The 26802-nt window shown below is 46.2% G+C and overlaps 1 protein-coding gene across 2 annotated transcripts in view; it reads left to right on the top strand.

Annotated features, from left to right (window-relative positions):
* Positions 1 to 5992: 5992 nt before the first annotated feature.
* LOC147678662 (chloride channel protein ClC-Kb-like) overlaps positions 5993 to 26802 on the top strand; it is a 253087-nt gene continuing 232277 nt past the window's right edge. The window contains exon 1 of one of the 2 annotated variants that reach the window (XM_086946113.1): positions 5993 to 6543. In XM_086946113.1, coding sequence (XP_086802239.1) covers positions 6351 to 6543 — 193 coding nt within the window. In that variant the 5' untranslated portion in view covers positions 5993 to 6350. The remainder of the gene's footprint in view (positions 6544 to 26802) is intronic. The other variant, XM_086946112.1, reaches the window with a different exon arrangement.

Genomic DNA, 26802 nt, shown 5'->3' with positions numbered 1-26802 from the left:
TGTTTTGATGTTTGGCGGCCTTGCCGGGTCGCAGGAGGAGCCCCGCTGCATCGGATGCAGCCCTGAGGTCTCGGTTGATGCCGAGGCAGATCCAGGACGAGGAAAGGAATTGAAGGCATTCACGCAAGCAGGCGGGCAGCCCGGGTGCATCTGGCAACCCACTTGGGAAATAGTGAACTTACAATCATCATGATGGCAAGCTACCCACAGGGGAAGGATTAAAACACTGCAAGTTCCAGCAGGCCACGCGCTGTGGCCACGCCCACTAAGGCGGAAACTTAATTATCACGAGTGTTGAAATACAGCGGCCGTCTGTGATGTAACTTTGTCCCAAGCCCATGATTAAGTGCCTACAGAGTACGAAACGCGTCGGGGAGGACAAGAGACTTTTGGCGAGACCCCGTGCTGCACTAGCTGGCTTTTATCTTCAATAAAGAAATGCAAAACTTACCTCCTTGTGTGGGTTCTAACTACAACAGGCAACAAGTGTGTTTTGATATATATATATATATATATATATATATATATATATATATATATATATATATATATATATATATATATATATATATATATATATATTAACGTAATATTAATTACAAATATACAATATTTTTATCATAGGATAGCGGGAGGGTAAAATTTACTATTACCACTCCAGTGAGTGCAACATTAGGGAAAACGTTGGATAGCGTAGCGGGTAAAAATTACTATTCCCACTCCAGTGAGTGCAACAGTAGGGAAAGCGTTGGATAGCGGGAGGGTAAAAATTACTATTCCCACTCTAGTGAGTGCAACAGTAGGGAAAGTGTTGGATAGCGGGAGGGTAAAAATTAGTATTCCCACACCAGAGAGTGCACCAGTAGGGAAAGCGTTGGATAGCATAGGGGTAAAAACTACTATTCCCACTCCAGAGAGTGCAACAGTAGGGAAAGCGTTGGATAGCGTAGCGGGTAAAAATTACTATTCCCACTCCAAAGAGTGCAACAGTAGAGAAAGCATTGGATAGCGGGAGGGTAAACATTACTATTCCCACTCCAGTGAGTGCACCAGTAGGGAAAGCGTTGGATAGCGTAGGGGTAAAAATTACTATTCCCACTCCAGAGAGTGCAACAGTAGGGAAAGCGTTGGATAGCATAGGGGTAAAAATTACTATTCCCACTCCAGAGAGTGCAACAGTAGGGAAAGCATTGGATAGCATAGGGGTAAAAATTACTATTCCCACTCCAGAGAGAGCAACAGTAGGAAAGGCGTTGGATAGTGTAGTGGTAATAATTACTATTCCCACTCCAGAGCGTTGGATAGCGGGAGGGTAACAATTATTATTCCCACTCCAGAGAGTGCAACAGTATGGAAAGCGATGGATAGCGGGAGGGTAAAAATTACTATTCCCACTCCAGAGAGTGCACAAGTAGGGAAAGCGTTGGATAGCGTAGGGATAAAAATTACAATTCCCACTCCAGAGAGTGCAACAGTAGGGAAAGCATTGGATAGCCTAGGGGTAAAAATTACTATTCCCACTCTAGTGAGTTTAACAGTAGGGAAAATAATGATTTAATATATTCATAAAAATTCATTCAATATCAATACAGAAAAAATGTTTTAAATTAATTACCAATTAATAAAAATGAATTAACAATTAACAATTAATTAACAATAGATTAAAAATCAATACCAATAAATAAATAAAAATTATTTACTTAATTCCAATTAAATTACTTACCACCCTATTCCCCTCTAAACCCACAAGCTGCTACGGAAATTAAATTTATAAAATTAACATAATTATCAATTAATCAATCAATAAAAATTAATTACCAATTAAAAATTAATTAACAATTAATTCAAAATCAATACCAATAAATAAATAAAAATATTTAACTAATTACAATTAAATTACTTGCCACCCTATTCCCCTATAAACCCACAACCCGCTACAGAACTAAAACGCAAAATTAAATTAAAAATAATTAGTAATTTCTAAAAATTAATATTTAATTCAATATGAATAAATTACTTCCCACCCTATTCCCCTATAAACCCACAACCCGCTAGAGAATTAAATTACGCAAAAATTAAATAACATAAAATTCATTACTTAAAATAAATTACAAAAATATACACTTTTCACACATATACTAACATACAAAACACTTAAAAAAATTTAATATTATTATAAATTCGATGTATTTTAATACCTATATTATGTCCATTCGATATTTTGTCCATTCTATATTCTGACTTCGATACTATGGCTATTCTATATTTTGAATTCGATATTATGTCTAGTTACCCTGAGGGACAGTGCATTGTGTTAGGCCTGGATGGGCTGATGGACAGGGCCTTGGGTTAGACCTAGATGGGCAGAGGGATCGAGCTTTGTGTTAGGCCTGGGTGGGCTTAGGGATAGGGCCTTGTGTTAGGCCTGGGTGAGCTGAGGGATATGGCCTTGTGTTAGGCCTGGGTGGGCTGAGGGTAGGGCCTTGTGTTAGGCCTGGATGGACTGATGGATAGGGCCTTGTATTAGACCTGGGTGGGCTGAGGGATAGGGCCTTGAGTTAGACCTGGGTGGGTTGAGAGATAGGGCCTTGTGTTAGGCCTGGGTGGGCTGAGGGATAGGGCCTTGTGTTAGGCCTGGGTGGGCTGAGGAATAGGGCCTTGTGTTAGGCCTGGGTGGGCTGAGTGATAGAGCCTTGTGTTAGGCCTGGACGATGGGCCTTGTGTTAGTCATTGGATAGGTAGTGAGAAAGGGTCTTGAGGCAGAGGGATAGGGCATTGTGATAGGCCTGGATTGGCTGATGGATAGAGCCTTGTGTTAGTCCTTGGATAGGCAGAGAGAAAGGGTCTTGAGGCTGAGGGATAGGGCCTTGTGTTGGGCCTATATGGGCAGAGGGATAGGGCTTTGTGTTTGGCCTTGGATAGGGTGAGGGAAAGGGCCTTGTCTTACACCTGGATGTGCTGAGGAACAGTGACTTGTGTTAGACCTGGATGTGCTGAGGGACAGTGCCTTGTGTTAGGCCTGAATGTGCTGAAAGCAGTACCTTGTGTTAGACCTGGATGCGCTGAGGGACAGTGCCTTGTGTTAGACCTGGATGTGCTGAGGGGCAGTGCCTTGTGTTAGACCTGGATGTGCTGAGGACAGTGCCTTGTGTTAGACCTGGATGTGCTGAGGACAGTGCCTTGTGTTAGACCTGGATGTGCTGAGGGGCAGTGCCTTGTGTTAGACCTGGATGTGCTGAGGACAGTGCCTTGTGTTAGACCTGGATGTGCTGAGGACAGTACCTTGTGTTAGACCTGGATGCGCTGAGGGACAGTGCCTTGTGTTAGACCTGGATGTGCTGAGGACAGTGCCTTGTGTTAGACCTGGATGTGCTGAGGGGCAGTGCCTTGTGTTAGACCTGGATGTGCTGAGGGGCAGTGCCTTGTGTTAGACCTGGATGTGCTGAGGACAGTGCCTTGTGTTAGACCTGGATGCGCTGAGGGACAGTGCCTTGTGTTAGACCTGGATGTGCCGAGGACAGTGCCTTATGTTAGACCTGGATGTGCTGACGGACAGTGCCTTGTGTTAGACCTGGATGTGCTGAGGGACAGTGCTTTGTGTTAGACCTGGATGTGCTGAGGGACAGTGCCTTGTGTTAGGCCTGGGTGTGCGGAAGGAGTGCCTTGTGTTAGACCTGGATGTGCTGAGGGACAGTGCTTTGTGTTAGACCTGGATGTGCTGAGGGACAGTGCCTTGTGTTAGGCCTGGGTGTGCGGAAGGACAGTGCCTTGTGTTAGACCTGGATGTGCTGAAGGACAGTGCCTTGTGTTAAGCCTGGATGTGCTGAAGGACAGTGCCTTGTGTTAGACCTGGGTGAGCTGAGGGACAGTGCCTATTGTTAGGCCTGGCTGGGCTGAGGGACAGGGCCTTGTGTTAGGCCTGGGTGGGCTGAGGGATAGGGCCTTGTGTTAGGCCTGGGAGGGCTTAGGGAAAGGGCCTTGTGTTAGGCCTGGGTGGGCTGAGGGATAGGGTCTTGTGTTAGGCCTGGGAGGGCTTAGGGAAAGGGCCTTGTGTTAGGCCTGGCTGGGCTGAGGGACAGGGCCTTGTGTTAGGCCTGGGAGGACTGAGGGATAGGGCCTTGTGTTTGGCCTGGGTGGGCTTAGGGAAAGGGCCTTGTGTTAGGCCTGGGTGGGCTGAGGGATAGGGTCTTGTGTTAGTCCTAGGATAGGCAGTGCGAAAGGGTCTTGAGGCAGAGGGATAGGGCATTGTGTTAGTCCTTGGATAGGCAGTGAGAAAGGGTCTTAAGGCTGAGGGATGGGGCCTTGTGTTAGGCCTGGATGGGCTGAGGGATAGTGCCTTGTGTTAGACCTGGATGTGCTGAGGGATAGTGCCTTCTGTTAGGCCTGGATGTGCTTAAGGACAGTGCCTTGTGTTAGACCTGGATGTGCTGAGGGACAGTGCCTTGTGTTAGACCTGGATGTGCTGAGGGACAGTGCCTTGTGTTAGACCCGGATGGGCTGATGGACACAGCCTTGTGTTAGGCCTGGATGTGCTGAAGGACAGGGCCTTGTGTTTGGCCTGGGTGGGCAGAGGGATAGGGTCTTGTGTTAGTCCTAGGATAGGCAGTGCGAAAGGGTCTTGCGGCAGAGGGATATGGCCTTGTGTTAGGCCTGGGTGGGCTGAGGGATATGGCCTTGTGTTAGGCCTGGGTGGGCTGAGGGATAGGCCCTTGTGTTAGAGCTGGGTGAGCAGAGGGTCAGCAGACCGCTACCTTTCCAAAGCGTGTTCATGTCCTCTGATACCCCTCTCAAAAAATCAGTTCCACCTCTGCAACCAGGGCAGGTGACAGAATAACAGAAAACTCAAAAGCTACTGTAGGTACTAACTATGACAGTGATGTGTGTGTTTTTATTTCGGATTTCCCTTACCTCGGTCGATGCTTACTGTGCGATGCTCTTGAGTAAGAAGATGCACAGTCCGGGCGGGGCCCTTCTTTTCTGATGAGGTGGGCTCCACTCAAGGTGGAGGGCTCGAAAAGAGGCTGTAGGACCCCACAGAATCACGACCACAATGAGTCTGGCTCTCTCGTTTATGACAATTAATGAGGAAAACTATGTCTGCGCTTCGGGTTTGTGGAAGCTCAGGGGGACCCTAATAATTATGATTGGATCACAGTGGACTGATACCTTTTGTGTGCTGCTTCTCCTTAGCAAAACTAAAACCCAGCGGGCTGGCTCTGGCCTTTGTGACCTTGTGGTGACGTTTCTCGCCTCATGGGTCTGTGGTCTGTGTCAGGACAGAGGTCCATGATATGTAAAGTGGCTTTCTTTGACCCCCTGAGGTGTGTGGTGTCAGGTTGTGTGAAGTAGAGTGTGTAAAATGCCCCATTTAGAAAACTTTGTGGTTTTCAACGACCGGGAGAATGTGAGGGGTCCTTAGTTCTTTGCAAAAACAACAATAGATGGACAGAATGCAGAACAGCCCATTGAAAGCACTGGAAACGTTTCCCCCTTTGAAGCTGTCCAGAGGCCGCCCACTCGCGGATGAGTTCCTTCATCTTGACCCTTGAAACCCCCCCTCTGTTCCCTATCATTTCTTCGTTCTCTCCTCCTTATCTCTCCCTTTCTCTTGCTCCTGCCCCCTCCCCTTTCTCTCTCCTCCTTCCTTTCTTCTTGGCCCCCTCTCCTCCCTCCTCGCACCCGCTCGGGACGGGTAGTGTTGTTGCACTGATAACACTGTGTCACAGAGCGTGTTCTGTAAACACCTGACTGAAACAAACCTGTGCCTCGAAATGCAATCACGAGCCTCTTCCTGGGAAGGGGTGGACCGGACGGATCCAGCCGCCCCCGGGGTGGGTATAAACAGGGCACAGCAGGCCTCTGGCAGGTGAACGCGCCGCGGAGGGGCATCAACCTGCACACGTGCTCTGGGGTGAGGGCAGAGCTGGCATCTAGAAGGTGGAAAGGTCAGATCTAGCCTTCCCAGCACACCAGCCTCGGCGCTGCCACCTGGGCAGAGCTGCCCCCAGGGCGCAGAAGAGACAGGCCCGCTCCTGCCTGTCCACCGTCCTCAGCGCTGCGCACCCGGGCAGAGCACCCCTCTGAGGTAGCCTCACCAGCACACCAGCCTCGGCGCTGCCACCCGGGCACAGCACCCTTCTGACAGCGAGTTAGAGGTAGCCTCACCAGCCTCGGCGCTGCCACCCGGGCACTGCACCCCTCTGACATCCCCAGCGGTGCCAGAGGCAGGTGAAGGGTCAGCGGCTGGGACAGTCTGCAGACCCCATTCCCGGCGCGGCCCCTTGGAAGGTGAAAGGGTCAGAGGTTGTCTTGGTCTGTAGACTGCGCTGCACGCCCTCCCCGGCGCTGCCATGGGGCTCTTCAGGCGCGATAAGAAGGATGCCAAGGAGCAGGAGATGGCCCCGGTGGAGCCCATGACCAGGGACCGGCGCCTGGAGAGCAAGGCCGAGAGCGAGATGACGGAGGGGGACTTCAGCTACTACGGCAAGGAGAGAGAGGGCCTGGGCCGGAGAGTGGGCCGGAGGCTGCTGGGCGTCCTGAAACGTGAGTACCCCACCCCGGCGGGTCACTGGGCGCCTTCCAGTGGCTCTAAGCGGCCGTGGGAGCATGTGTCTCCATATGAGAGCCAGCCTTGCACCCTGGGCCCTGGCACAGCAGTGCGCGCGCGCACGAGCCACTAGTTTACGCATCATGGGCCTTATTTATGAAGGCCTTGCGCCGCCGGTGCGTCACTTTTAACATGGGAAAAAGTGACGCACCGGCGGCGCAAGGCCTTCATAAATGAGGCCCCATGTGTGTTCAAGGAGGGCTTAGCATGTATTCACCTCCATCCTCTATTCTCGACAGTATTTTAAAAGTGTCTCCGGTTCGTCTCGTTTAGTTTGGGAGTTGACATAGGGGAGGACGGAAATGGGATACACTTACACCACACACGACAGGGGTCCATCCGCCCACCCATCCTCCTTTGCGCCCCACCACCCAGGATGGTGTCACCCAGTTCCCGTCGCACCTCCCTCTCCAGCAGCGCCTTGTAAAGCACAAGACGCGCATCGAGTATGAACTGCGCCTCGTAAACGAACTGGAGCGGTGACTTCGGGACCGCGTGCACTGTCAGCGCCCAGCTGCTCTCTGGCATACACACCTGATATCATACATACATATATAAATACATGTAGTACACTAATATGAGTAAATACATGCAAACACACACATATATACATACATACATGCGCTATACTCGTGTCAGTACATAAATACAAACATGCGCATGCCGTGTACTAATAGCAATACATACATGCAAACATACAACGGTGAGGTATACTAACCAATGCATTCAAATTTACATACATAGAGTGTCCTAGTATCAACACTCTTACTCACTTAGGGTCCAATGACGAGTTTCAGCGATGCAGGGGCGGGCAGTATGTCACTGTGGTACCCCCACACCGCCGAGACTTGTTGTCGTCTGCCTGCCAGATTACGACTTCAAAGTGGTCTGGTGGGTGGGCGACCGTCCCAGGGCGGAGCCTCCATTGAAAAAGGCACCACAGTGGGACCGCCTCATACGGTTCCTGCACAGCATGGACTCAAAACTCCGTGCCACGCATAACCTGTTCTGCATGCAAAAAGGGGGACACCTGTTATGCTCCCTTGTGTGCATACACAAACATAGGAGAGACAGGGGGCACTGGGCCCCATTTGTTTCCTCTCCTCCAGAGTTTACATGGAGTAAGAACCTCCATGTAAACCCTGGAGCAGACAAAACTAGTACAATGATTGGCTCGACCACAGTGGTCCTGCCGACAATATTTCGGCCTCCTGACTGCCACGCCACCTCAAGGGAACAGTGGTTTTCTGGCGGTATTGGTGGGCCCATAGTGGTCCGGCTGCCCAACTCATAATTGGGCGGTAGGTCCAGCCACCAATGCAGTGGTGGCTGGACCGCTACCACCGCACTGCCTCGAGTCTTAGAAATTTACTCAAAAACAAAGGTTACAGGGACACTATATTAAGGAAATAGAATTTAAAAAAACTTAGAAATTCACTAAAAAAACAAAGATTACAGGGACGTTATAGTTAGGCTCAGATTTCACTTTTACAAAACCAGCAAAATTCAGCAGTTATAGTTACCCGAGCTAACTATAAGTTATGCCCACGTATTACAGTTTATGACATCACATATTACACCACTCCTGACATGGTGAGTGACATCACTAACATCACTGATGATATCTCAAATAACAGTGATGACATCACTGATGCAATCTCAAATAACATCACTGATGGCATCATCCACAGAACCACTCGCACACTCATACAACCTATTATATTCCCACTAACACACCAACACAACCACTCGCCCATTCACAGACTCACACAAATACTAACACAACCGCTCACTAATCCATAGAGCCACTCACAGACCCACTCACTCACTCATAAAGGCTCATCATGCAACCAGTCGCACACCCATACAGCCACTCACACAGCCACACACTCACCCATACAGCTACTGACACACCCAGTTATTAATGTATACAGCCACTCACACACCCACTCACTCAAACAGCCACTAAACAGAGACACTCACTCACCCATACAACCAGTTACACCCACACAACCATAATAATACATACCAATTCACAAATCTATACAACTACTCACACAGCCACTCACTCACCCATGCAACCAATCCCAAAGACACTCACTCTTCCATACAGCCACTCCCACATCAACTCACTTAACCAAACACTCATTCAAACAGCCAATCACTCATTGATACAGCCACTTACACAACCAGCCACCCACTCACACAGTCATTCAGACACCCACTCACACACCCATACAGTCATTGATACACTCACTCAACCACCCGTACAACCAGTCACATGGCCACTCACTCACCCACCATACAGCTACTGACACACCCACTCACACACCAATACAGCCACTCACACAACCACTAACTCACCCACACAGCTACTCAGATACCCACTTATACACCCATACAGCCACTCACACACTCTACAGCCACTCAGACACCCATTCAGACACGGATGCACACAGTCATACAGCGACTCACATGAACTATATTAAAAAAGGAATCACTAATTAGTAGTACACAAAGTATACAAATTTAACTTTTGTGGTACATCCGTATATATGTTTAACACAAAAAACGTTTAGAAAACACTCACAATCACTGGGCGATAGCATTAGTGATGTTATCAGTGATTTCATATGAGATGTCATCCGAGAGACCATGTCATGAGTGATGTAATATGTGAGGTCATAAACAGTGCATTGCAGGGGCATATGTTATAGTTATCTCAGGTAAATACATTCTGAATTTCACTGGTTTTGTATTAGTAAAACCAGAGCCATACACATAGCCATGCACACACTCAGTCATCCATACAGCCCCTCACAGAGACACTCACTAACACATACAACAACTGACTCACCCACTCACTCATCCATGCAGCCAGTCGCATACCTCCTTACCCACCCACACAGATATTCATACGCCCATACTGGTACTCTGACAACCAATCAATCGCCCATGCAGCCACTCACGTACCCACTCACGAACCAATACAGCCACTTAGACACCAACTGACAGACTGATACAGACATTCAGACAACCTAATCACTCACCCATACATTTACTGAGACACCTAATCACTAACTTATATAGTCAGTCATCCACCCACTGAATCATCCATACAGACACTTATACACATACTGGTTCATCAATACACCTTGGTATATATATTTAACACTCATAACCCTTTAAAAAACACTCAGAGACACTGGATGATGTCATCAGTGATGTCATTTGGGATGTCATGAGTGATGTAATATGAATATGTGAGGTCATAAGCAGTGCATTGCGGGGGCGTGAGTTATAGTTAGCTCAGTTAACTAGAACTGCTGAATTTGTCTGGTTTTGTACGAGTGAAACCTGAGCCTAACTATAACGTCTCTGTAACCTTTGTTTTTTTGTGTGCGAAAAAAAAAAATATATAATATATATATATAATATATATATATATATATATATATATATATATATATAATATATATATGTATAGATATATAGATATATAGATATATATAGATAGATAGCTATATATCTATATATATACAGATCAATCTATCCATATATATATATATATATGTATATATATATATATATATATATATATATACAGCTCACGGTTTCCACCAGTTATCGCCCAAGAAACCACGCACTCCGGGGGTCGTTTTCGATTATTTTATTTCAGGTTCGCAACAGACACGTTTCGGCGCTCCGCCTTCCTCAATGTTACAAACATTGATGGTGGGCGCCATGTTTTTAACAGCGTGCACTCGTGATTAACGGGCGAAAACAAACAAGGGACTAAAATCTGTACACCATATTGGAAGTTGTTCACAGTATACGTCACATGTTGAGTCAGTACACATTTGGTCTGCGCGGCTTTTCTACTCCATTTAGCCTCAATATATGCTCTCAATTATATCGAACATATTCTTGACAAAATAATTTAAATAAATCAAAACATGAGTGACACGCAAATTTTCAGTCTCACATTACATGGTATCTCGCCGTGTATCGGCATAGGGATTGAACCTTCTCTTCCTGACCATCTGTCAGCCATATTGAAGTGGCACAGCCCATTGCATATTAAATCATTTTGTTAATCAACTACAAACCATTGCACTGTAACCCAACCAGTGACGAGTAAAAAGAATACCGCCGTGGATCGGCTGAAAACTTGCAGGGACTTGAGCTGGATATATATATACATATATATATATATATATATATATATATATATATATATATATATATATATATATATATATATATATATATATATATATATATATATATATATATATGTATGCTTAGAAAAGTTGATGTATTCCTTTATAAATCGGACGTGACACAATAGCCGGCAGAGGACAGAAGGAAGAAGGCAGGGGTAAACACATGGACAAAGGAGGGCAGAGGGAGGAGGCAGGAGCAGCAAGTTGACCAAGGATGGCAGGTAGCAGGGGCAGTGGCAGCACAATGGATCATAGAGGGCAGGGGGAGGGTCAGGTTCAGCAAGCTGACCAGTAAGGACAGGCTGCAGGGGCAATGGAAGTACAACAGACTATTTAAAATGGAAGGGAGGGGAAAAGGACGCTCACATAGACAGCGGAGGTAGGGTAAAGGGGGTCAGGAGCAGCAAGCTGACCATGCAGGGCAGAAAGGTGTGACAGTGAAAGCCCACCAGATGGTGGAGGGCAGGAGGAGGGGTGTTGGGGCACACACACCTGCAGTGGAGGGTAGAGGGAGGGGGACATAGGCAGCTAGTAGAACAGGGAGAACATGTGGCAGGGGCAGTGGCAGCACAATGGATTGAGGAGGGCAGAATGGAGGGTCAGGGCCAAGCAGTCGGACTACGTTAAGGCCAGCAGTAGCAAGACAGACCACGGAGGACAGGAGGCAGGGTAAGGTGCACGCACATGGACATTATGGATGATGATATTAATGCACTGAATGTATGTATGTTTTGTTGTTAGCATACTACATGTATGTATCCACTCCACACTCCACTTGGAGCCACCGGTGGACAGAGTTTACATGCACGCTCACCCCTAGACTTCATCCCCCAACCAGTTGTGCACCAGGAGGCCCCTTTGCAGAGTGGTTGAGAAAAGGGGCAGAGCCTCATTCGAGGTCTGAGCAATCCGGCTGTAGGGAACTTTCTTGTAGAGCAATAGAGGTTTTTGGCCCCCAATGACCTTCAGCAGCCAAGCGGCGTTCATCCCCCAACCAGTGGTGCCCCAGGAGGCCCCTGTGCAGAGTGGTTGACAAGGGGGGCGGGGCTTCTGAGGAGGTCTCAGAAATCCCACTCTGGGGGACTTCATTGTGGCAACAATAAAGGCATCAATAGGGGTTTTTGGCCTCCAACGATCCTTAGCAGCCAAGGGGACTTTATCCCCCAAACAGCAGTGCGTCCTAATGCCTCTGCAGAGTGGTTGAGAAAGATGGCTGGCCTGTAGCGAGGTATGAGCAATCCCACTGTGGGGGACTGACTTGTGTGTGCTATTTAGCCCTGGAGCAGTGGGCTCAGGGGGTCCACACGGCCCCTTAATTAATCTTTCTTTAGCACAGGGACGATGGTGGTCCTGGGGCTTAATAAGCATCAGGAGGGTGGCCAGGTGCACCCCCTCCTTAAAAAAAAATGCCCCCAAGACCTGGCCTACCCAGAGGCTGTATTCAAAATAAGCGCTGGACCCTGTCTGTATTCAAAACAAGTGCGGGAGCCAGTGCTTGTTTTTTAAAAATTTTAGCCGTATTCGCTGCTCCATTGCATTTTTACTGGAACATTTTTTTAAAAAGAGCTTTTTGGCTCTGTCAGGATCCCTCTGGGACCCCATGACCAGAGCTAAGGTGTCAGGGTATTCACTACCCTACCCCCTTTCTTTTTTAAAACATTTTTGTGGGACTCGTCTGAAGCCACATACCAAGATGGCTGCCAACACTTCCTGGTTGAAGTGTTGGCAGCCAATCAGATCTCAGCATGAGATTGGGAGGGTTTGCGAATCCTTTGTGTCCCTATATATACAAATTTGGATTTTTATTAATTTCTCAAAAATGACCGAATGGATTTACATAAATTCATAAAAAGCTCGCTTTCTGCACCAGAAGCTACCTTTCTGCAAAATTTGGTGTTATTCTGTCAAGCTGTTTCTGTTGTTGTCGTATCTAAAATCCCTATGGAAAATTGCTTGGGAAAAACACATTTTGGAACCTCCCTTTTTTGCTGCCCACACTTGACAAATCACCCCATAACTTTCAAAACATAAGCGGAACCGACTGTCACTAGTTTTGAAAATTTCGTGAAGATTTGTCAAACGGCGCCAAAGCTATTGGCAAAAAGAACATTTATTTATTTATTTTAAAGATTTTATATAGCGCTGGCTAGACCCGCAAGTATCAGAGCGCTTTACATGAGCATCAGATCATAGTTAGAGGTTACATCGTTACAAAGGTTACACAGTTATTAGAGCATGGCAACATAGTTACTTGTAAGGTCGAGATAAACAATAAGCACAAATATGTAAGGGGAAAAGCAAGCAAGGGGAAAGATTCAGGGGAGGAGGAAGGAGCTGGGGAAGTAGACAGGTAATGAAGGCAGGAAAGAGGAGGGAAGGGTGAAGGACACCGCATGGAAAGAGGAGGGAAAGGGCGACAGGGACACAAACCGGTAGATGAGTCAAAGCAACGTCCAAAGTCCAGTAAGCTGTGATCCCAGGGGAAGTTATATCGCTTCCCTATCTCTGTTGCGGGAGGCTCCCTTTATCCAGTGGACTCTCTCAGAGGGGGCTCTGAGACTCCAAGGCCTACATACTGGATCCTTCCCCAAAAAGGGGAGAGGGAGTGCTTTGGCAAAGGGTGCCATACCATACCTCAGCTGTGAGTGGCTCCCTTGGCGCAGTGGACTCTCTCAGCGGGTTCGCTGAGACTCCAGAGTATAAATATTGGATCTTTTCCCAACAAGGGGAGAAGGAGTGCTTAGTCAAAGGGCACAAAGGACAGGGGGCTAGGCAGAATAGCAGGCAATGTAAGAGATTCAAAGGAGAGTGGATAGGAGCTAGGAGCTGGGGAGGTAAACAAAGAGAGAAAGAGTAATAAATGGGAACAATTTAATTAATGAGTTATTATATAGCGCTGGCTAGACCCGAAGGAATCAGAGCGCTTTACATGAGGAACAATAATGTTGCAATTTACATCAGTTAAAAGTTACATAAGTATCAAGAAAAACATTTAAAGAACATAGGGGACAAGGTGAATGGAGCAAGGAAGGGTAAGGGATAGGGTAAAGGGGTAGGAGGAAGATAGGACGTAGAGACGAGTGAAAAATCTGCCCACGGTGCGGCTGGGTAGGTGACGGCAGGGGGAAGTCCACAACCCATCTCCTCTTTAGCTATATGGTAGCTCCACCGGGCATCAGCCAATTCGCTAGGTCTCCACAGTCTGGGGTAAGTTCCACAGGTTCCAAATCCTGATGTGTAGGCAGGTTAGGGGATAGGTTCAAGGTCTGGTCAATGTCCAATTGTTGTCCCAGGAAAGTAAAAACGTGTAGGGGACAACTATGGAAGCCATCATTGGGGTCAGGCAGGGGACTGTACTGGACACTGGTACACTGGTGGCCATCCTAAGGTCGACATCTGGCAATTAAAGACAATATCAAGGACAGTGGCAACCAGGGAATAACAAATCCAGCGTGCACATACCATCACACGCACAGACATGAACAAGCATACACAAATGTGAGCAAACACTCTCAAATGCTCACAGACCCACACACACAAGCCCATAGACAGAAAAAATGCAAGAACACAAGCACACATAAAATCCCATGCTCTAATACAAAAACACCCAAATACATGCACACGCAAACACCATCACACACACAGACATGCACAAGCACACACAAATGTATATATATATATATATATATATATATATATATAAGGCCCTGTGGGATGGGGTCCCTAGGGCTTAACGAGGCTCAGGGAGGGGAGCCACATGGGCCCCCTCTCCCATTAAAAAGCGTAAGGTCCTACAGGATGGCATCTCCAAGGCCTATTGAGACTCTGGCGAGGGGCCCTGCGGCCCTTCTCTCCTTAAAAAGAGAAGCACCTAGTTATAGGGTCCCCAGAGCCTCATAAGACTTAGGGAGAGGGACTACGTGCCCCCCTACCTTTAGTTTAAAAAGTGTCCCCCTCCCCTTTAACTAAAAAAAATGACCCTGGGGATGGGGTCCCCAGGGCCTAATAAGGCTCTTGGAAGGGGGCCACGAGGCCCCTCTCCCTTTAAAAAAACACTTAAGGTTTGGGGAGAGGGGGTCCTCATGGCCTAATGAGGTTTTGGAGGGGCCCCTCCTCCATTAAAGTAGCCAATGCCCTGGTGTATGGGGTCACCAAGGCCTCATCAGGCCTGGGGAGAGGGTCACTTGGCCTCCTCCCCTTTAAAAAAAAGTGGTCCTACGGGATGGGGTGCCCAGGGCCTAATGAGGCGAAGGGAGGGGTCCACATGGCCCCCTCACTTTTAAAAATATAAGGCGTAGGGTGCTGGATTGGCCAGGGACTAATGTGGCTCAGGAGGTGGGTCACACTCCCCTTTTTTATCAGTGTGGCCCCAGGGATTGGATCCCAGAGGGCTAGTTAGGCCTGGGAAGGTGGCCCGCAGGGCCCCCTCTCCTTAGATTTTTGCCTCCGGGGACGGGGTCCCTGGGTGCCCAAAAAGGCTTGGGGAGGGGCATGCGTGCAGCCCCCTCCTATTTTGTATTGTAGTTGGCCCTGGAGAGATATGGCTCTGGCTTTCTAAGGCTTAGAGAGGGGTGCTGCATGCCCTCCTCTCCTGATTAATTGTATTCGGCCCTGGGATGGGATCCTCAACTTTTGTTTCTTCATTGAATTTCAATGGTTTTTATTTTTTAATAAAAAGTGTTTCAAATCATATAGTGTAGTGTCGCTGAGTGGAGTTAGGTTAATTGGAGTGTTATAGAGTACAGTGTCATACAGTGTAGTGTCATACAGTAAAGCACAGTGAAGTGACATACTGTGGAATAGTTTAGAGTAGAGTGGCATAGAGTCATGTGCCGTAAATTGGAATACTGTAAAGTGGGGGAGGGGGTGTACAGTTGAGTTGAGTGTAGTGAAGTGGCGTACAGTGTAATAGCACAGAGTAGAGTGACATCGATTGTAATAGCATAGGGAAGAGTGGCAAAAAGTGGAATAACGTACAGTGGCGTAGCGTATAGTGGAGTTGCATGGAGTGGAGTGGCATACTAAGGTGTAGAGTCAAGTGGCGTAGAGTTGAATATCGTAGAGTGTAATTGGGTACATTAGAGTTGCTTAGAGAGAAGTGACATAGAGTGATTGGAATGGCGTAGAGTGGAGTGGCGTAGAGTGGCGTAAAGTTGAGGGGCATTAGTGAAGTGGCGTAGAGTCGAGTTGATTAGCGTAGAATGGCGTAGAGTGTAATGGCACACAGTGGAGTGGCACAGAGTGTAATACCGTACAGTGGAGTGACATAAAGTGGCTTGGAGTGGAGTGGCGTAGAGTGGAGTGATGTAGAGTGGAGTGACATAGAGTGGAGTGGCATACACTGGAGTAGCATAGAGTGGAGTGCTGTAAAGTCCAACACTGTAGAGTGGAGTGGCACAGAAAGCTGTTGGGTGGAGTGGCATAGAGAGGGAAGTGTATGCCCAGACGTTTGTCCCATGCTCGCTATGCCACCAGATTAAAGCTAGCCTGGTGGAGATGAGTGATACCCTGAAACCGGTCCTAGGATGCTTGTTTTTGGTCCAGGGAGGACCTGGCCTGGCAGTTTGGGCTGGACTGTTTCCATGGGGAGCAGGGTCAAGATTGATTTGCATATGGCTGGGTCTAAACTGGAATGGAGTGGCGCACAAAAACAATGGGACTATCCCAGTTCTGTGATTGTGAGTGATGTTTAATTTGTTCAGCATTCCATCCATTATTTGTTCTTTTTGATTTTGTGGCCTAAGTAGGAAGGGTATGCCCTGACATGTGTCCCATGCTCGCTACACCACCAGTTTCAAGCTAGCCTTGCTGATGAGGAGTAATACCCCGAACCCAGTCCCAGGATGCTTGTTTCTGGTCCACGAAGGACCTGGCCTGGCAGTTCGGGCTGGACTGTTCCCAAGGGGAGCAGGGTCAAGACTGATTTGCATATGATAGTTCTAAACTGGAAAGGGGTGGAGTGCAAAAAGATGATGAGTTGAACTCAATGACTGGATGTGAATGTTTGATTCGATCAGCATTCCATCCACTAGCTGTTCTTTTAGCATTTACTTTTGTAAAGGAATTACCCAATCATATACTGCCTTTCTATCAGCCAGTACCGTGCACACCAATTTCACTGTATTTTGGTGAAATGTTGTGGTATTTTTGCAGCCTCATATATCACTAAGTTTAAATGCCTCATCATTTTTAAATTACCTACCCTCTTTACCTATAGTGCCAAAAAGGATCATCCGTACACCATAATCTATAATCCTGCTAAATTTCATGAAAATTTGACTGGTCGCTTGGGCGCTATATGCAAGTACCAAGGCTACTGAAAAATGCATTGTTGGAAAAACGTGTTTTGGGACCCCCATTTTTTCTAAGACCCCCTTTTATTAATAACCGTGAAACATTGCATCAGCCATCAATGTAGAAAAAGCAATAGGTGTGCAAAGTTTTGTGGAGATTCATCAAAGGGGTGCATCGTTATTAACAGTCAAAAATCCCAGTAATTTTTATCTCTGGGATTCCTAACTATAACTAGAGTGGCTACATGTCTGTATAAATGTATATATGGAAACAGCCCATCCCTTCCCACTTTCATTCAAGAAAGACCTCATTTTCCACTGTTGTCTCAGGCGCAAGAAAGGTAGAGGTTGGAGAGGTTCTATGGTGTACCATATAGAGTTTTTCATCAGTTTCAATCCCAGACATCTAGTGATTTGGTGACAAGGGGAGGACCCTCATCTGAGTAGACTGAAGGCTATTAGTCCAGAAAATATATCTTTTATGTACTATCAGTGCCTCATGTTTCTAGAGATATGTTCAAGACAATTGCTACCAATCCAGTTGCATATGGTTCACATACTAACCGGACAGTTCTGGGTAGAAGCTAATCTGGCTGTCCCCTCAGTAACTCCTGAGGCAGTGTAAATATATTTATTATGCTTTAGTTCATTAAAATCATATGCAAAGTGCAACAATAAGAGTTAAAGTCAGCTCAATAAAGAGTTCCTATTTAAAACAACAATTACAAAGATTGAAATGCAGCAAGCGAAGCACACTATAAATCACATGCAGTAAGGGTACTTAAACATTTTACAGGCTGAAAATAATAAAGTGCATGGTGCAATAAATAAGTGCTTCCAACAGAATGCAGTCTGAAGCACACGCATTCTGAGTAAATAAAAATTCTATGTGCTAACAAATTGGTACAGGGTAGGAAGCATGGTACAGTGTTTATCAAGCTTGTGATTCATGTAATTCACAAAGTGCAGCAGTGCTGTTCTTAATGTAGAAAGGAGGTTGGGAGCACACTGCCTCACATCCCAGCATAGTTTGTCCCTTGGCATCCTGGTAAATGCAGTACACAGTTCATGAACCTGTGTGCCTGTGAGTGGTACTGTCTTGAGAGGAACTTGGCAGCATTTCCAGCAACAATCATAGGTGTTAACGGCAAGTTGATCTAAAAGACCGGATTCTGACGCACATGGCTTCAGACCCATATGCAAAAGTTGGGACAAGCTGGGGACTCTACAGAGCCCACGGCAATATGGTCATACTTCAGTGCCGCTTTGATGGTCTATGACAAATATCCTCTAATCTGGCTAAATGCAGCCAAACAGAGGGAGAATATAATGTGTGGATGCAAGCATGAATCTAAGTATCTGCTTTTGTTGAGATCTAAAGGAAGTTAAACGAATTTGGGCTTTAGGTCCCTGTTCCCCGGGGCTTCACGGTGTTGGCTGCTAATCAGGTTCTGCAGGCACGGGTCTTCTGGTTGGTTGGCCTCCCAGGAGATGTGCCTGTGTACAACTCAGTCTTTGAGGCCGGAAGACTACCCCACTCCGAGAGGAGGTGAGGAAGGAATAAGGAGGTGGCTTAGACTGGGTGGGTTGTGTGCAGGCACGCAGTATAGACGGACCTTGAGATTGGACTTTACTGCCTGTGACACGTGCTGCACCTGTAGTGAAGTTGATGAGTCAAGCTTTGCGTATGGTGTCAGCTCGGCAGTGTAGGGGGACCACCGCCCCCAGGCACAGTCATGTCGGAGGACACAAGAGACATTGGCTGGCCCTCACACTAGCCAGACTGCAGGGCGCCATCCAAATGAGTATTGTCTATTAACTGCATACGGCCCACAAAACACTACAGCATACACACATAAAAATTGCTAAAAAAGTAGATGCCTTTCCAGCTGTTGACAAATTGAAAATATTTGGTGGGCATTGCGCCTGCTAAGCATTGGCTCATTTGTCACCTTTTGTCCTGCATCTCTCCCACACCGGAACCATATATGGGGAAGACTGATCACAACCAGTCCCGCCTCCTGTTTGAGGCAAGAGAGACCTACTTAGGATGGCACCATGGGTGATAAGATAAGCCCACCACTTAAGACTCTGACTTCAAATGAGAAAGACCTAACAACAATGCTACAGGCCATGCAGTAAACCATGACTTCAATAGATGGTAAAATAGACAAGCTGAACCTCCATATTAATAATATCTCAGCAAAGCTTGATAACAAAACCACCCCTTTACCATAGCAAAACAGCATATCCCCACTGCTGAAGACGACTTGAAACTGGTCTCCACTAAATTCCTAAGTATTGAAAAAGTAGTGGCAGTGATCCAAGTCAAAAGTGAAGATCTTGAAGCACATGTGCGTCATAATAACTTGCACATCACGGGGATTCTGGAATCAACAAACACTGGTAGGATCAAGCAGTATGTATTAGGAAGGCTGATATCTCTATTTGGCGCTGAGAACCTCTCCAATCTGCTAGTAATGGAGCGAGCTCATTGATCTCTGATGGCGTGGCCATTGCCAGGGTCTCCCCCATGCCCCATTATAGCAAATCTCCTGATTTTTAGAAATTGAAATAGGGTGCTCAGACTAGCTAAGCAAAAGAAATACTTCAACTACCAAAGGAACAATATTGCTTTCTTCCCTGAATTCACAGTGGTGATACAAGTGGCACATAGAGAATACCTCCCTTTTAAGAGACTTCTACAAAATACAGGAATTACCTATGCCATACTATACCCAGCATGCCTCTGCATTAATCAGCATGGCCAACAGAAGATATTCACAAATCCCAAGACAGCATAAACATACCTAAAAATACTCTCTAAGCAGCAAGACAACAAGGGTGACTTCATGAATGATGAAGAAGAACCCTGACTGATAGCAACTACTAGATAACCATGCTCTTGGATATTGCACTGGGACACTGAAAACAGACACCATAATTGGCTGAAACTGCGATAAAATACTCACTTTAGGGCTGGATCTTCTGACATCCCCAGCTGAAACTATTGCTAAGATGACATAACCAGATTGCCATTTCTGCTACCTGGTCACCTCTGCAAGATGCAAGATCGGAGGTAGCGATCAGGACTCTGGTGACCTTCCAAATAAATACCCCAATCAATGATTGATATTGGGAAATTGAATGTTGAAAATTCATTGTATCCTTTTACTATGTTCTTTTTGGGTAAAGGAAATGATGTTGGCATGATTGGGATGCTGATGTTGGAGGAGGGTGGGAAGCGAAAATATTGTTTGTTGAATTTCGGCATTGTTGCAAACCCCTTTATACTGATTTTAGTTAATGCACCACAGACATCTAAGATCAGATACTAAGTAGTAACAGAGTACAATTACATGCACACCTATGGATAATACATCACTGCTATCCTAGTATGTCAGGGGCTTAAACAATCCCTGGACACACAACAAGGGATAGCTTACTTACACTGCCACAGTATAAACATCTGTCTCTTACAGGAGACTCATCTAACGCACAACGCAGAGAATAAGGTTGCATCTTCCTACTCCTCAGATTCCAGGGCATCATAATTCTCATTAAGAAGGGAATTCCTTCTATGAACATGGAAACATACTCTGACAACTAAGGACGCTATGTAATTATTCAGGGCAGGCTATATGGTCACATCACCTTTAGGGCACATCACCCTAGTTAACACATACAGCGCGAATACAGACATCCCAAAGTTCTACACATTACTTTGGAAAACAAATTACGATAAAAACTAAACTATGTGGAGGTGACGGTAACACATATCTAAACCCTTTCTTAGACAGATTGGCCACAACGAATTGACATGGTAAGATATTCACTACAGCTATTTGGACCAGTATGGAAGAACATGGGTTGGTAGATCTATGGAGACTTAAAAACTCTGAGCGTCGAGAGGGCACAACCACATACTGCGCACATGGCTCTTGGTCCGAACTCGATTATTGGTTAGCAACCCAGGACACCAGTGTTTGGGTGCATAACATTACACACATACCCAAGATCTTATCGGATCATGCACCAGTCCGACTTGAGATTAAGATCCCTGCTTATACGCCTGCACCATTCGCATGGTTGTTCCGGGCAGCAGCCCTGCTGGTTCCGGTGTTCCGAGAGTAGCTACGGTCCGGTATCACCACACATTTCTGAGATAGTATGGGCTTTGTAGACAGTGTAGGCAGACTGGGAAGAGTTTAAAGTCACTATCAGGGAAATCTATATTAGGAAGCAAGCAGGCACCCTGTAAGCGCTAAAAACACAATTACACACCATAGAATGGAAAACACAAACACTACAGCACAGGTATGAATCCTGTCCACGCCCCAATGTTCTAGCTGCAATTAGGAAACAAGTCACAGAGTACAATGACGCAGCTGAACAAGAAATACACCACATAGCCAGACGATCAGTGGTGCGGGCATATGAAGAGGGGGACAGCCTGGGAGGAATTTAACTAACATACTAAAGATACCCTGGGCTACTACACATTTTGTCAAAACGATATCCCTCAGTGGTGCAGAGCATTATGACACAGCTTCTATGCTGATATCTTGCTGGCTTCCTGGAAGGAAATCGATACCATACTTACACCACACCTCTGCGTGCTATATGCAGAAGACTGGATTAGACAAACATTACCCACAACACTCAGTGAAGCACGCATTATTGCTCTTTTGAAGCCCGACAAAGCGCCGGAACACTGTGAGTCATACAGACCACTATTTCATAAATACGTAAGTAAAGATGGTAGCAAAAATATTCGCTGACCACCTTCCTCCACTCCTTCCTAAACTGGTACTGCCAGATCAGTCTGAGTTTGTGCCAACAAGATGTACGGCCATAATCTACACAGAGTCTATCCAATTCTGCATCAGCTCAACCCAAGCTTAACTGCAACAGCAGTACTACTTGATGCTGCAAAAGCATTTGATTCCTTAGAATGGGCATATATATTCACCATCCTGCATAGAATAGGATTGGCTACAAACTCTACAAAATGGATCAAACTGCTATATACCACTCCCTGCTTGAGTACAGGTTCATGGACACATATCTGCCTCAATAAACATACATAGAGGAACAGGACAAGGCTCCCCCTCTCCCCATTGCTGTTTGTGCTTGCGCTGGAGCACTGACCTGTGTGATCAAGACAACAATACTCCGCCTCGGCCCTGAATTTCACATTGAGACCGTTGGCCATATTGATGTATGCTGATGACATGGCGTTCTATGTGAAAGATACAGCAACCCATTTGGCACAGATAATATGGGACTTCAAGCTGCTGCATTTACTTGGGCCCCAAAGGAGAGTTTCTCATCTAATATTATTCCCAAATTTTTCACCTTCTTAGAGGGTGTAGGGAGTGACCCCAGGGAGGCAGGCCACCAGTTAGGTGTCCAGAAGTTTAGATCATTCCCGAACAACATCACTTCGGTTTTATCAGAATTCCGTTTTAGGCAATTATCTGCCATCCATCTCCCAACCGATTCCATGCAGGCCTGAAAACGATTATCAATAAGAGCTGGGAATAGATAATTGGGTAATAGAGACACCACAATTTGTGTGTCATCAGCATAGGACGTGATCCCAAACCCATATGCACTGATAACGGGGGCCAATGACGAGACATACACATTGAAGTGTTGGGCTCAGTGATTACTCCTGTGGTACACCATATGGCAGTGCAAAGAGTTTGGACTGCAATTTCCCTAAGGATACAATCTGTCCTCTGTCTGCTAAAAAGCATTTGAGAAGATCCCAAGCTTTACCCTGTACCCCACAGTACTTGAGACGGTCCATCAGAATATCATGATGGCAGTGGCGGCTGGTGACATTTGAAAGTGGTGAGGCGTAAACCTATTGTGGTACCCGACTGCGGCTAACCAGCGTAGCGAGGATGCCCAAAGAACCTACAGGGGGTTCGAGGGGTTCTCCCCTCGAGAAAGTTTTGAAAAAAGAGTGGACAAATGGTTCATTTTCAAGCAAATTTAAGAAAGCAGGAAGGATAATAAAGCAATACAATTGAATTAATCATCATTTGAGAAATTGCCACATTTTATGAGCTATAGAGGACAATATTTGCGTATGCTGATGTTATCATTTGCCCCTATTTACTTGTGAACACACCGATACACTTGTAACTGTTTTGTGCAATATAAAAAACATTTGCTCATGCAATGCACGCAAAAACACGCATAGGGAGCACGGAGGATTATGCCCAGAACTGGCGTCTTATGCACACTCTATATCTGTGTATACATGCTAATGCTATTAGACGTCAGCTAAAGGTCTACTCACTGAAAAACACAGGTAGTGGCCAAAACAGCAGTATTAAACAAACTGGACTGAAATTTATTTAGAACTAGTGCACAACCTATGGACCTAGCATAAAACTGTGGGCAGCCCTGGCTTCAGCAGCAACAATATGCAAGAACATGCAATACCAGTCTTGCGATGAAACTGAAAATGACACGACCAGTACAGACAAAAGCTACTACTCTCATCACCTACCAACAGTAATGCCTAAAACAAAAGATGACTGATGACATCTTGTGAGTGAACGGACAAACAGAATCGAATGTGAGGAGACCAGGAGGCAGAACGCAAAACCTGCATTGATGACAGCTCCGTATGCGGGCGAAGGTTGAAAAGAAATACATGCATATATTGTTCAGACTGCCATTAAATAATACTACAGCTGGTCTGCACTGGTAACCACATACCTTTTCTGAGAAGCCAGTGTGGGTGTACACAAAACGGTAGGTACTACACAGCCTAACCTCCTCATACTACCAGATAAACATCCACATTGAGAGGGGTTGGGGATGAAGAAACATCACAGAACGGCTTGGCACGTACCGCGGGGAAATGAGCTGGTCCTCCTTCTCGTCTCTCTAGTAACAACGCAATGTGTCACTGCCTCTATCTCTAAATGTCCCCTGTACAGCGATTCCTTCCACGCCTGCTCCGTTTACCTGCTGCTGCCGAAGGCCTGTGCTGCAGGCCCAGAGCTGCTTCTGACACAAGGGCACAGGCTGAGCACACCCTAGCAGCGACTGGCGTATGTGTGATGGCTGCAGACCCCACCCCTACTTGGATAGGCCACACCCCTTTAAGAGGTTTGCCCCACCCCTTTTAGAGCACCCCCAGTTTTTTTCCCACTTAAAGCCCTGGCCGCAGTGCAGAGTGTGCTGCAGTGCTGAGTGTGCCGCAATGCCGGGTGTGCTGCAGTGTCAAATGTACCACAGTGCTGAGTGTGCCGCAGTGCTGTGGCGGCCCTCTCAGCTGTGTTTTTGTTTCTCACAAAAGAGCCCCAAATGTGGGGTTTGTTAAAAAGAATATAACAACGACCCTGACGAGTAGAGAGTTGTCTTTGCAATGGCAGTCCCAGGAAGGAACATGTATGTCTGAAGACCCCCCTAATAGGGCCGCCTACTGACAGATAAGAACCTGCAGCCCGTATGGCGGATCGCAAGTTGGTCAAAGGTTTTCAGCCTCAGAACCAGCTGAGCCTCTGCTGTTGGAACCCTAGAGGTTCCCTCAGCTCTAAATGAAGTGGAGGAATTACAGGTCTGGATAGCGGGAGCTCCTGCTCCGGCAACCTCTAAATTACCCTCTCTGTCTGTATTGAAGTGGGTGTTGTCCATCTGTTCATGCTTGTTGCCCAATAACAATTTTTCCCTGGTTTTAGTGAGAGAGCTGTATGGCAGCCCATGATTTGAACCCCAGGGACACCTATTTTTTTCCTGATACCGCCCTTACTGAGTTACTCCCTCCCTAATCTCTTTTCCGGGGCTGTCTTTCTGCAGGCTGCCACTGCACATGTATGTCGCTGCACATGTATGAAATATCAATACATTCAAAAAACAATGTTTACAAACAGGAAAAACACAACACAAGAAGGGTAACTCCACCAGGGCATTTCTTTTTATTACTGAAATTCTTTGAAAGGCTATTATTCTATAGATCTATGCAAAAATAAAAAAAACTGTTACCAAGAAACTTTTGCCCAACTTTTCCATCTATTTGACACCAATGCACCTTTTACTTCGAGGGGGGAGGTAGGAGGGGAGGCCCCTCCAAACCCTCTTTGGTCTCCCCACACACCTATATATGTCACATCTAGTCCACCACCCAACTCCAAAAACCCATGGCAATGAGAGGTTTTCTTGGTAATTTCTTCATGTTAAAGCATTTGCTGCTTAGGAGGTTGGGATTTTCACACTATGTCACGTAACACTGCCTCCATTCATGGCCACCTCACTTGCCCCTTTCACATTCATAGAAAGGAACAAGGAAGTTCAGCTGCAGCACACGACTGCCAATTCCACATTAGAATTGAAAAGAAACCAACTAACAGGTTATTTCAGGGTGAATGCAAGTTAGTGCCGGATGAGACGAGGAACCAGCACCAGCCTCCCATGCACAAGCATTGAAACACATGTAGTGAGCAGAAGACGGTGCTGATTTATAGTTTGTGGACTGAGTATTTCATCACAAACACACTGGAGTACCCTCTCCCCCAAACTTAAAATCCACCGCCCCTGTTTATCAAACCTGAAGATCCACCGCCCCTATTTATCAAATCCGAAGATCCACCACCTCTCCAATTTATCAAAGCCGAAGATCCACCTCCCCTATTTAGCAAAGCCGAAGATCCACCTCCCCTATTTATCAAACCTGAAGATCCACCTCCGCTATTTATCAAACCTGAAGACTCACCTCCCCTATTTATCAAAGCTGAAGATCCACCTACCCTATTTATCAAAGCCGAAGATCCACCTCCGCTATTTATCAAACCTGAAGATCCACCTCCCCTATTTATCAAACCTGAAGATCCACCTCCGCTATTTATCAAACCTGAAGACTCACCTCCCCTATTTATCAAAGCTGAAGATCCACCTACCCTATTTATCAAAGCCGAAGATCCACCTCCCCTATTTATCAAAGCCGAAGATCCACCTCCCCTATTTATCAAAGCCGAAGATCCACCTCCGCTATTTATCAAACCTGAAGATCCACCTCCGCTATTTATTTATTTTTTATTTATTTATGCGTTTTTATATAGCACTGACTTTACCCGAAGGTGTCAGAGCGCTTCACAATAGGAACAGAACTGATACATGAGAACATTACAAGTGAACAAATTACAAAAGCAAACGTTACATTACATGAGGCAAAAGTGACAATCGTGAGCAAACAAAATACAAGAGGTAGCAAATGGTGCATTACAGGAGGAAAAAGTGACGTGTGCAGGTTACAAAAGCGTACAAAGTACAAGAAGAGGTATAATACTGCAATAAATGGAGGACACTCAAACACAAGAACAAACGTTACGTAGGCAATGGTGGCACTTGTGCAAGTATCGAAAGCAAACAAAATGGAAGAGGTAGCAAACAGTGTGTTACAAGAGAAAAGTGACCTCCCCTATTTATCAAACCTGAAGATCCCCATCCCCTATTTATCAACTTGAAGACCCACCTCCCCTATTTATCAAAGCTGAAGACCCACCTCCCCTATTTATCAACTTGAAGACCCACCTCCCCTATTTATCAACTTGAAGACTCACCTCCCCTATTTATCAACTTGAAGACCCACCTCCCCTATTTATCAACTTGAAGACCCACCTCCCCTATTTCTTCAAACTGAAAATCCACCTCT

The sequence above is a fragment of the Lissotriton vulgaris genome, chromosome 12 (genome assembly GCF_964263255.1).
Source record: "Lissotriton vulgaris chromosome 12, aLisVul1.2, whole genome shotgun sequence".
Classification (NCBI taxonomy): Eukaryota; Metazoa; Chordata; class Amphibia; order Caudata; family Salamandridae; genus Lissotriton; species Lissotriton vulgaris.
This window is presented reverse-complemented; position numbering and strand designations above follow the sequence as displayed.